Source organism: Thalassophryne amazonica, chromosome 17 (assembly GCF_902500255.1).
Source record: "Thalassophryne amazonica chromosome 17, fThaAma1.1, whole genome shotgun sequence".
Taxonomy (NCBI): Eukaryota; Metazoa; Chordata; class Actinopteri; order Batrachoidiformes; family Batrachoididae; genus Thalassophryne; species Thalassophryne amazonica.
In genome coordinates, this window is record NC_047119.1 from 3,372,873 (window position 1) to 3,385,154 (window position 12,282).

Genomic DNA, 12,282 nt, shown 5'->3' on the forward strand with positions numbered 1-12,282 from the left:
AAGGGTAGGGGCAAACGATATACAGGTTATATTTTTCCATCAGGCCATTAAAATAACCACCACCATTTAAATAACGAGGTTTAGTAGTTTGTCCTCTGAATTATTATAATGCATTTGAATCCAGGTTTGTTTGTTTTTTAATGCGAGTATAAAGTGTGACAGCAAACACAGGAGACAGATTAATGTTCATTCTGAGGTGGCTCAGAGCAGACAAAGGACGATTAGTACGACGCCCACTCTCTTTAAAAAGCATCTTAAAAACAACAGTTCTACTTTAAATGATCTTGTAAATGCCACCGTAACACAGAAACCTTATTAAAAACAAAACAGGAAAATAAGACACAACCCTGGTTCAAAATATCCAATGCTGATCTCAATCTTCTGCATCAATAACGTGAGCGTGCACATACTCAGCATCCTGAAAGTATTCACAGCACTTTACCTGTTCCACATTTTGTTACGTTACAGCCTTATTCCAAAATGGATGAAATTCATGTTTTCCCCTCAATGGGGGAGGTGACGGTCTAGTGGTTAAGTGTTGGGCTTGAGACCAGAGGATCCTTGGTTCAAATCCCAGCCTGACAGGAAAATCTCTAAGGGTCTTTGGGCAAGGTCTTTAATCCTCGAGTTGCTCCCGGTGTGTAGTGAGCGCCTTGTATGGCAGCACACCCTCGCATCAGGGTGAATGTGAGGCATTATTGTAAAACGCTTTGAGCATCTGATGCAGATGGAAAAGCGCTTTATAAATGCAGTCCATTTACCATTTAAGAAACCACACATGCATAAGTATTCACACCCTTTGATCAATACTTTGTTGATGCTCCTTTGGCAGCAATTACAGCCTCAAGTCTTCTTGAATATGATGCCACAAGCTTGGTGCACCTATCTTTGGACAGTTTGGCCCATTCCTCTTTGCAGCACCTCTCAAGCTCCATCAGGTTGGATGGGGAGCGTCAGTTCCCCATCCAACCTGGGTAGTCTCACAGTTCTTGCTGCCGAAAAACCAGAGAACTTTGTTTCTCCTGGTCTGAGAGTCCTTCGGGTGCCTTTTGTCAAACTCCAGGTGGGCTGCCATGTGCCTTTTACTAAGGAGTGGCTTCCATCTGGCCACTCTACCATACAGGCCTGATTGGTGGATTGCTGCAGAGATGGTTGTCCTTCTGGAAGGTTCTCCTCTCTCCACGGAGGAATGCTGGAGCTCTTTCAGAGTAACCATCGAGTTCTTGGTCACCTCCCTGACTAAGGTCCTTCTCCCCCGATCACTCAGTTTAGACGGGCGTCCAGCTCTAGGAAGAGTCCTGGTGGATCTGAACTTCTTCCATTTACAGATGATGGAGGCCACTGTGCTCATTAGGACCTTCAAAGCAGCAGAAATGTTTCTGTTCCCTTCCCCAGATTTGTGCCTCCAGACAATCCTGTCTCTGAGGTCTACAGACAATTCCTTTGACTTCATGCTTGGTTTGTGCTCTGACTGTCAACTGTGGGACCTTATATGTAGACAGGTGTGTGTCTTTCCAAATCATGTCCAGCCAACTTAATTTACTCCAGGTGGACTCCAATTAAACTGTACAAACATCTCAAGCATGATCAGTGGAAACATGAGGCACCTGAACTCAGTATTGAGCTCCATAACAAAGGCTGTGAATACTTACATGCATGTGATTTTCTAGTTTTATATAAATTTGCAAAAATCTCAAAAAAAAATAAAAATTCACAGTCATTATGGGGTATTGTGTGTAGAAGGTCGAGGGCAAAAAATTAATTTCATCAATTTTGGAATAAGGCTGTAACACAAAATGTGGAAAAAGCGCCGTGAATATTTTCTGGATGTAGTGTACACACTGGTTCTACAGTGACATGAAATCACCTGATTTATATATATATATATATATATATATATATATATATATATATATATATATACATATAAAAGAATGTATGGGATGTGACAGCGTGTTTCCAGGGCGACAGCAGGCAGCAGAGCCAAAACTTCAGGTGAAAGCACTTGAGAGGCTGTAATGTTTTTAAACAGCTGAAATAATTACGACATAATGTGCTGTAAAAAAAAAAAAAAAAAAAATTAAAGCTTAGAAAAATGATTCAGTGTGAAGTAAAAAAATCTGCTACAGCCACACTGCTGACAATCTGATAAACACGTTGGTGAAGAGGCTGTATGGTTGATTCGTATTAATAATAAAAACCCTGAATACTAAAGCAGAAAGATGTGAGATGCTTTAAAAATACCTGCTGGAATTTACTGCTTTTCTCCTCTTTTTAAACATATATCCAATATCCTGCAAGTATAAAATTGAGATGTAACATTTGCATATTATTACGTCTGCAGATCTAAATGAACAAATTAATTTTTTAAATTAGAGATTTTTAACAGATTGTGTGTAAAGATGAACATGGGGTCAATGAAATGTTTGTTAGAATCAGAGGCAGATTCCAGATGGTTTGTGAGGAATTCGAGTGTGCTGAAGTGCTTTCTGGGGTGCTAGTTTTAACTCTCACCGTGAGTCGGTTAACTGCACGCAGTGACATCATGCTGAAGTGCTTTCTGGGGTGTGTCTTTCTTCATTTTGGCGACTCTCGTCTGTACATTCTTGTGAAATTCTGAACACCGCTTTTACATTTACATCAGCATGGAGGAACATCTTGTCAGAACTCTGCAGATGAGGCACTTAAAGGCTCTGCGGGATCATCAGGTCTAGGACGATGCACCACACTACGGGACTGCCTTGGGTCCTGGATGGCAACCACCCAGGCAGATAACTAACCGTCCCAGGCTGCCTGAGAGCAGCCGTCAGTCTTCTGCAGCCAGGTGAAGCGTAGTTGTCCACTTGGCATTCTCCAGCTGCTGCGGTCCTCAACACTGAGGTACCTGCCAGCCGGATCACACCCAGACAAATACAGCACATGGCCAAAAATACCGAAGCTGGTATTCCTTCACAGTGCCCTCATTTGAGTCTCCCTCATTAACCATTCATTTGACAAAGTCATTCAAGAGGTCTCAAGACATCCTCATCCCAAAGACATCCAGCTGTCATCTTAGATCACTGGTTAGTGGCCAAGTGTCACAGCCACACAGTAAGACAGGAGGCACCACGACCCAAAACACTGCAACCTTTGTTCCACAAAGGTACTGGCATCGCCAAACGCTATTGTCCCCCAACAACTCCACAGAAATATCAAACACGGTAAGTCTGGGTGGAGATGACTTTTTTTTTTTTTAATTTTGCATAAAACTTCAACGAGTTTGACAAACAGTTGCATGAATGACCCTAACGTACCGTTTGATTTGTGCCACGCTGACTGTGGACGCTTGGCTAACCATGACGGTTCTACTTGCTTAACGTCACTGCATCACGCGCCTCTTCCTCCCACCATTCTCTGTGTTTTTAATGTGTAGTAAGCATGTCAGTGATAAAAGAATATAATTACAGCACCAGAAGATTGCTTCCAAATCTTGCCGTGTTTTATCGCTGTTCTGTTCTGATGTGTGTGTAAAATACATTATAGGTGTGTGTTGATCTAAAAATAGCCTTTCTGATAAAACCTAACACTGCCTTTTGACATTCCTGTGTATGAAATACCTACCATAGCTTTGATTAAGACAGCTTGCAACACTATAAGCCACAAAATGAGCACTCAATAAAATGCGTGTCAAAATAAATATCAAAATGTACATATTTTGTCTATTTTAAGAACAAATATAAGCGAAAACATTAAAAAAAAAATCTTAAAATGGAAAAGAATGAAGGAGAAACGGAATAACACTGAGGACCAGCTGTAGTGTGTGTGTGTGTGTGTGGGGGGGGGGGGGGGGGGGGCGCAGATCTGACAGTGCCCTTACAGGGCAAATAAAGTCAAGAATTAATTTCCTGCTCAGCACTGATTTGCTCGGTTCTTTCCAGTCTTTTTTTTTTGTCAGTCACAGCCTGATCAACGTGTGATAATTTTAAAGACAATCAGAGTTGCTTTCTCCGTCCATTTGTCCTTCAATAAGTTGCTTACAAAGTTGGTGAACGGTGCAAATGACTGTTCGGTTTGTTTTTCCAGCTGTCTTTCAGCTTTGCCTCGGCAGGTCATTGTTCAGCCTTGTGATGAGACGTCCTGCTCCCCTACAGGAGCGAGAGGCGGCGAGGGTCCGTGTCTCTCAGGAGGAGCGGCTGTGGTGGCTGGAGGGCAGACAGAATCAGAGCACTCGTCCTAGCAGTTGATGGAGGCGCAGTCTGCTTTGGCTTTCCCTGCGGAGCTGATTATCCTCATGAGACAGTGCCCAAACTCCTCCAGGATCATTCTTTCTGCCTCAGCCTGAGGCTGGTGACTCAGCTCGGCCTGTTTGGCCTGTTCCAGCAAACACTCGCAAGTCGCTTCAAGCACCTCCTTTGTCACAAACGTGTACGGCAACCTGTGACCAAAGAAAACAGTAAGCAACTGAAGCTATGTCACAGGTCCAGACTGCCGGCGATCACTTCATCCAGTCATTTCCCAGTGGCAGGTAGCACATTTGTGAAATTAATTAAAAACAGTTATTTGTGAGTTATTATCTTGTTACACAGTGACCCCAAAGGACAAGACACAAACTTAAGTGGTAAAACAGTTGCAATTAAAATGTTATTATAGATACTATCTAGGCAGAAAAAAAAGAATAAATCTTTGCAGAAATATGTTGTGATTAAGAGGTGCTTTTAATTCAACTTATTCAGCAATGCGCCAGCAACCAAAGTGTCCCAAGCAATGAACACAGTTGTTTTTATGCTGGCGTACATATATTTTAAGCTGCGAGTCCATGTGCACCCATAGGCTCATACGAGGGACCTCCCCAGTCCTCAGCACGTCACTTATGGTGAATGAATATGTAATGTGAAGAACCTAGTGTTGGGAAAGTGTAAGTACACGGACCCACAACAGGGGGCGCAAATGAACGGACAATAGAATAGGTCAAATAACAACACTTTACTGTTGCGAACGTGCACAACAAACACAACAGATTCCACAATAGATCAAAGGTCAAATTACAAGGTGTCGTGTGGGCAGGCTCGAAGATAGGAGACGCCTGTCCAAAGCAGAACCGGAACCACACGATTTCCTCCGCCACCAGACCCCGGGAATACTGGAGCCGCCAAGTCCCGAACTCCCAGGTGGCCACTGCCTCCGCGTGTCGGACCTGGTACTGCTGGCGAGGAACAAAAACACAATTAAACGTGGGTGCGTCTGCACCCAGCAATCTGCACGGCAGGGAAGCTACCTCCACCTCTCGTTGGAGAAAAAGTCTGTTATCACTCACAAAAATCACAACAAAAAGGCTTTCTATCAAGCAGTCAGGCTGAGGATATTACCTTTCAGGTAGAACGATATCTCGGCAAAGAGGTGGAGATGACGTCTTGCTGATATACCGATGCAGATCAGATGAGTGGTGACAGCTGTCACAGGTGATGAGTGTCAGCTGTCACCCCGGCTGCTCCTGTGAGGCGGCAGCGCCCTCTGGTGCCTGGAGCCCGCACTCCAGGCAGGGTGCCCTCTGGTGGTGGTGGGCCAGCAGTACCTCCTCTTCAGCAGCCCACACAACAGGACCCCCCCCTCAACGGGCGCCTCCTGGCGCCCGACCAGGCTTGTCCGGGTGGCGGCGGTAGAAATCGGCCAGGAGGGCCGGGTCCAGAATGAAGCTCCTCTTCACCCAGGAGCGTTCTTCAGGTCCGTACCCCTCCCAGTCCACCAAATACTGGAAACCCCGGCCCATCCTACGGACATCCAAAAGCCGGCGCACAGTCCAAGCCGGCTCGCCATCGATGATCCGGGCAGGAGGCGGTGCCGGACCCGGAGTACAGAGGGGTGAGGTGTGATGTGGTTTGATTCGGGACACGTGAAATACAGGATGGATCCGCAGTGAGGCCGGCAGCTGAAGCCTCACTGCGGCTGGACTGATGACCTTCTGGATTTTGAAGGGACCGATTTAACGGTCCTGTAACTTGGGGGAGTCCACTTTGAGGGGGATGTCCTTTGTCGACAACCACACCTCCTGCCCTGGCCGATACGCAGGGGCCGGGGTCCACCGACGGTCTGCATGGGCCTTTGACCTCATCCGGGCCCTCAGCAAGGCAGAACGGGCGGCACGCCACACCCGACGGCACTTCCGTAGGTGGGCCTGGACCGAGGGCACACCGACCTCTCCCTCAACCACTGGAAACAAAGGCGGTTGGTACCCCAGACATACCTCGAAAGGGGAGAGGCCGGTGGCTGACAACACCTGGCTGTTATGGGCATACTCGATCCAGGCCAGATGGGTACTCCAGGCCGCCGGGTGCGCGGCTGTCACGCAACGCAGGGCCTGCTCCATCTCCTGGTTGGCCCGTTCTGCTTGCCCGTTGGTCTGGGGATGGTACCCGGATGAGAGACTCACCGTGGCCCCCAGTTCCCGGCAGAAGCTCCTCCAGACGTGCGAGGAGAACTGGGGACCGCGATCTGAGACAATGTCTGTTGGGATCCCATGCAGCCGGACGACGTGGTGAACCAGGAGGTCCGCTGTCTCCTGGGCCGTCGGGAGCTTCGGGAGGGCCACGAAGTGGGCCGCCTTGGAGAATCGGTCCACTATCGTGAGGATGGTGGTGTTGCCCTGGGACGGCGGGAGACCCGTGACAAAATCCAGGCCGATGTGGGACCAGGGGCGATGGGGCACGGGCAGCGGCTGGAGCAGACCCGAAGCCCTACGATGGTCAGCCTTGCCCCTGGCGCAGGTGGTGCAGGCCTGGATATAATCCCGGACGTCGGCCTCTAGGGACGCCCACCAGAAGCGCTGCCGGACAACTGCCACGGTTCTTCGCACCCCTGGATGACAGGAGAGCTTAGAGCCGTGACAGAAGTCCAGGACTGCAGCCCTAGCTTCTGGTGGGACGTAAAGTCTGTTCTTCGGCCCAGTTCCGGGGTCCGGGCTTCGTGCCAGGGCCTCCCAGACGGTTCTCTCTACGTCCCAGGTGAGGGTGGCCACGATAGTGGACTCCGGGATGATGGGTTCCGGTGGATCCGACAACTCCGTTTTGACTTCATCTTCATGTACCCGGGACAAGGCATCCGATCTCTGGTTCTTGGTCCCGGGACGGTAGGTGATCCGGAAGTCAAAACGGCCGAAGAACAGTGACCAGCGGGCTTGCCTGGGATTCAGCCGCTTGGCGGTCCTGATATACTCCAGGTTCCGGTGGTCAGTGAAAACCGTGAATGGCACGGACGTTCCCTCCAACAGATGTCTCCACTCTTCAAGAGCCTCTTTCACCGCAAGGAGTTCTCGATTGCCGACGTCATAGTTCCGTTCGGCCGGGGTCAACCTGCGGGAAAAATAGGCACACGGGTGAAGGACCTTATCGGTCTTCCCGCTCTGGGAAAGCACAGCTCCTATCCCTGAGTCCGAGGCGTCCACTTCAACCACTAACTGGCGACTAGGATCGGGCTGCACCAGAACGGGTGCAGACGAGAAGCGCCGTTTCAACTCCTTGAACGCGGCATCGCAACGATCCGACCAGGTGAAGGGAACTTTTGGTGAGGTCAGGGCTGTCAGGGGGCTAACTACCTGACTGTAGCCCTTAATGAACCTCCTGTAGAAATTAGCAAAGCCGAGGAACTGTTGCAGCTTCCTACGGCTAGTGGGTTGGGGCCAGTCTCTCACCGCCGCAACCTTGGCTGGATCAGGAGCGACGGAGTTGGGGGAGATGATAAACCCCAGGAAGGACAAAGAGGTGCGGTGGAACTCACACTTCTCGCCCTTCACAAACAGCCGGTTCTCCAACAACCGCTGCAGGACCTGACGTACATGCCGGACATGAGTCTCAGGATCCGGAGAAAAGATGAGTATATCGTCTAGATATACGAAGACGAATCGGTGCAGGAAATCCCGCAAGACATCATTAACTAATGCTTGGAACGTCGCGGGGGCGTTGGTGAGGCCGAACGGCATGACCAGGTACTCAAAGTGACCTAATGGGGTGTTGAATGCCGTCTTCCATTCGTCTCCCTTCCGGATCCGAACCAGGTGATACGCATTTCTAAGATCCAGTTTAGTAAAGATTTTGGCTCCATGCAGGGGGGTGAACACGGAATCTAATAATGGCAACGGGTATCGGCTGCGAACCGTAATCTCATTCAGCCCCCTGTAATCAATACATGGACGAAGTCCGCCATCTTTCTTGCCCACAAAAAAGAAACCTGCCCCCATCGGGGAGGTGGAGTTCCGGATCAGCCCGGCAGCTAATGAGTCCCGGATGTAGGTCTCCATTGATTCGCGCTCAGGTCGTGAGAGGTTGTACAGCCTGCTGGACGGGAACTCAGCGCCCGGAACCAAATCAATGGCACAATCGTACGGACGGTGCGGGGGAAGGGTGAGTGCCAGGTCCTTGCTGAAGACGTCAGCAAGATCGTGGTACTCAACCGGCACCGCCGTCAGATCGGGCGGGACTTTGACCTCCTCCTTAGCCTGGGAACCGGGAGGAACCGAGGATCCTAAACACACCCGATGGCAGGTTTCGCTCCACTGAACCACCACCCCAGACGGCCAATCGATCCGGGGATTGTGCTTTAACATCCATGGGATGCCCAAAATCACGCGGGAGGTGGCAGGAGTTACAAAAAACTCAATCTCCTCCCGGTGGTTTCCAGACACCACCAGAGTTACTGGTGGTGTCTTGTGTGTGAGTAAAGGGAGGAGGGTGCCATCTAGTGCCCGCACCTGCAATGGCATAGGAAGCGCCACCAGAGGGAGCCCTACCTCCTTTGCCCATCTGCTGTCTAGCAGATTCCCTTCTGACCCCGTGTCCACCAGTGCTCGGGCTTGAAGGGTTAAATCCCCGCTCAGGATTGTGACTGGGAGTCGTGTGGCAATTTGTGTGTGTCTCACTTGAATGTCTTGACCCCCCCTTAGCCCAGTCTCTAAGGGCGAGTGTTGACGTTTTGGCCGTTTGGGGCAGTCTCTCTGTGTGTGCTCTGTTGAGCTGCAGAGAAAACACTCTCCACGGATCAGCCTCCCCATTTTGGCCCTGTGCGTTTCCCTAACAACGTCAGCAGGGGGAGCTGTTGCCCCACAAAGCGCTGCGGCTGTGGAGCGTGGGGAGGACGGCCCCTTTTCGAACCCGGAAGGGAGAGGGGCGGCGCGTATCCGGTCACGTCCTTCGCCTCGCTCCCGACGGCGTACCTCTAACCGATTGTCTAATCGTATAACGAGATTAATAAGCCCGTCTAAATCCCGCGGTTCGTCCTTAGCCACCAGGAGCTCCTTCAGGACCAACGACAGTCCGTTTACGAAGGCGGCGCGGAGGGCAGTGTTATTCCAGCCGGACCTCGCAGCCGCGATGCGGAAGTCGACTGCATAAGCAGCTGCGCTCCGGCGCCCCTGTCTCATTGACAGCAGCACGGCTGAAGCGGTCTCTCCTCTATTTGGATGATCGAACACTGTTCTGAACTCCCTCACAAACCCATCATATGTCAGAAGGAGCCGTGAATTTTGCTCCCAAAGTGCTGTAGCCCAAGCGCGTGCCTTGCCGCGAAGCAGATTAATTACATAAGCTATCTTACTAGCATCAGTCGCGTACATGACGGGACGTTGTGCGAAGACGAGCGAACACTGCATAAGGAAGTCCGCGCACGTCTCCACACAACCTCCGTACGGCTCTGGAGGGCTTATGTATGCTTCAGGGGAAGGTGGGAGGGGTCGTTGAACGACCAGTGGAACGTCACTGTTACGCACAGGGTCGACAGGAGGGAGAGCCGCAGCAGCGCCCTGAGGGCGCGCCTCCACCTGCGCGGCGAGAACCTCCACCCTGCGGTTAAGGAGGACGTTCTGCTCAGTCATTAAATCCAACCGAGCCGTGAAAACGGTGAGGATCCGCTGCAACTCACCGATCATTCCTCCTGCGGGCGCCTGTGCGCCCTGTTCTTCCATTGGCCGTTCAACAGCCGGTTGACGCCCCTCGGGATCCATGACGTTGGCCGAGATATCCTGTTGGGAAAGTGTAAGTACACGGACCCACAACAGGGGGCGCAAATGAACGGACAATAGAATAGGTCAAATAACAACACTTTACTGTTGCGAACGTGCACAACAAACACAACAGATTCCACAATAGATCAAAGGTCAAATTACAAGGTGTCGTGTGGGCAGGCTCGAAGATAGGAGACGCCTGTCCAAAGCAGAACCGGAACCACACGATTTCCTCCGCCACCAGACCCCGGGAATACTGGAGCCGCCAAGTCCCGAACTCCCAGGTGGCCACTGCCTCCGCGTGTCGGACCTGGTACTGCTGGCGAGGAACAAAAACACAATTAAACGTGGGTGCGTCTGCACCCAGCAATCTGCACGGCAGGGAAGCTACCTCCACCTCTCGTTGGAGAAAAAGTCTGTTATCACTCACAAAAATCACAACAAAAAGGCTTTCTATCAAGCAGTCAGGCTGAGGATATTACCTTTCAGGTAGAACGATATCTCGGCAAAGAGGTGGAGATGACGTCTTGCTGATATACCGATGCAGATCAGATGAGTGGTGACAGCTGTCACAGGTGATGAGTGTCAGCTGTCACCCCGGCTGCTCCTGTGAGGCGGCAGCGCCCTCTGGTGCCTGGAGCCCGCACTCCAGGCAGGGTGCCCTCTGGTGGTGGTGGGCCAGCAGTACCTCCTCTTCAGCAGCCCACACAACACCTAGATGGTTTCTGAATGGACGCTCTGGTGAATAATAATAATAAAACTTCTTTTTTTTAATTAGCGGTAAAGGCCCATTTGCACTGCAGTCTGAATTCCATTATGTTAATGTAAAACTGCAGTTTTTTGGGGGTTTTGTGTGTGTGTGTGTGAATATGCTCAAATGGTTTATGTGTAGCAGAGCACATGGAGAGAGCTCTGGATGTGAACACTGAGCACCTTCAGCTGTGGTGCAGCTCAGGAAACTCACTAAATAAATAATTCATAATAGATCTAAGTTAATTAAAATGTTGAGTAAAAAACTACTTCACACCTGTGAATGAAATATAACAGTGTCTGGATCCAATCCATAACAGAACCAGGAGCGGATTAATGCATAGGCTCGCCTGGGATGAAAACTAACAACCCAAAGTCGCATGGAGCACCACATTATTGCACACCAAACTTTTTGGAGGCAAAAGTGTCTTCAGCTGCAGCAACTGGATCAAGGCTGGATGTTTTGCTCAGCACGCAAAAGTGTCTATACCAGAGAAAGGTTGTGAGCTAGGATGACGTCAATGGAATTTACTGTAAAAAAAACCCAACACTAAAACTGAAAATGCGCAGAATTCTTCAGATTCCAGAAAAAATTAAAGCATTACCTCCCGCCTCCACTGGAAATGATGGGTGTCGTCCTCATGAGCAGATCTGAGATTTGTGATGAGAGTTTAGTCTTGGCTGCAGTCTGCTGCTGCACCCTCACTTCTGCTGCATCGGCCAAGTGCATCAGTGTCTTCCTCTCCGGACTCTCCTCAAAGTTTTTGCAGCCGATGCATTTGCAAATGGAAGAACACATGATCTTTGCCTTCAAAGTAAAAAGACAAAAAGGTTATACTGATCATCAGGTGCTCACATTAACACAATGACACGAGGGGATCAAACCAAGTTTCACAGACATGCAGCAGTACATAATGAGAAAAGGAGCCACCTCATAGCACTCGCAGTAGTTCTTCAGGCAGCCTGAACGTTTGCAGTTGCACCCTTTACTGTGTCGCCGATCTGACTCGCCCTCTTTGCCTTTACCAATTTTAGGTTTGAAGGCCTCTGGGTTCCGGTCCAGACACGTCTAGTAAAAGAGAGATTCATCCTGATTTCTAAGTCCATCAAGACAAGACTGAGTACCAAAACGACTCAGAAACTCACCTTTATAGCTTTGAGACGCTCTGTTTCATGCTCCAGGTTATTGAAGCAGTTAGTGCAGTTACAGTTATTGCAGAATTCTCCATTTGCAAAGCAGTCACAGTACCTGGGAAGGGAGCAAAAACGTTCAAGTCACTTTGTCAAAGATTAGTTTTAGAACATAATATTAAGGAAACCGAGTTATACATTAACCGATGAAACCAAGCTTCAACTTGAGAAAATTTTCCAAAGCATAGAACAATTACAACGCAGACAATAAATTGATGTCAGCCAGTCATACTCACAGTTTGAGACACTGTGACTTGGTGCAGTTGCAGGGTTTCCTTGGTCTTGATGTTGTTTCTGCTGATAAGCTATGAAACAATAAGTATTACTTAGGTTAAAATAAATTATTTAAGATTCAGTTGTGTATTTGGTGTGAC

General features: G+C 49.5%; 1 protein-coding gene across 3 annotated transcripts in view; it reads right to left on the bottom strand.

Annotated features, from left to right (window-relative positions):
• Nucleotides 1-3,928: 3,928 nt before the first annotated feature.
• Nucleotides 3,929-12,282, bottom strand: part of lin54 (lin-54 DREAM MuvB core complex component) — a 35,343-nt gene continuing 26,989 nt past the window's right edge. For all 3 annotated transcript variants that reach the window (XM_034192448.1, XM_034192447.1, XM_034192446.1), the window contains exons 10-14: nucleotides 12,145-12,213; nucleotides 11,864-11,966; nucleotides 11,649-11,786; nucleotides 11,323-11,525; nucleotides 3,929-4,414 (exon numbers count right to left, since the gene is read on the bottom strand). In XM_034192448.1, the coding sequence (XP_034048339.1) occupies nucleotides 4,213-4,414; nucleotides 11,323-11,525; nucleotides 11,649-11,786; nucleotides 11,864-11,966; nucleotides 12,145-12,213 (715 nt within the window). In that variant the 3' untranslated portion in view covers nucleotides 3,929-4,212. The remainder of the gene's footprint in view (nucleotides 4,415-11,322; nucleotides 11,526-11,648; nucleotides 11,787-11,863; nucleotides 11,967-12,144; nucleotides 12,214-12,282) is intronic.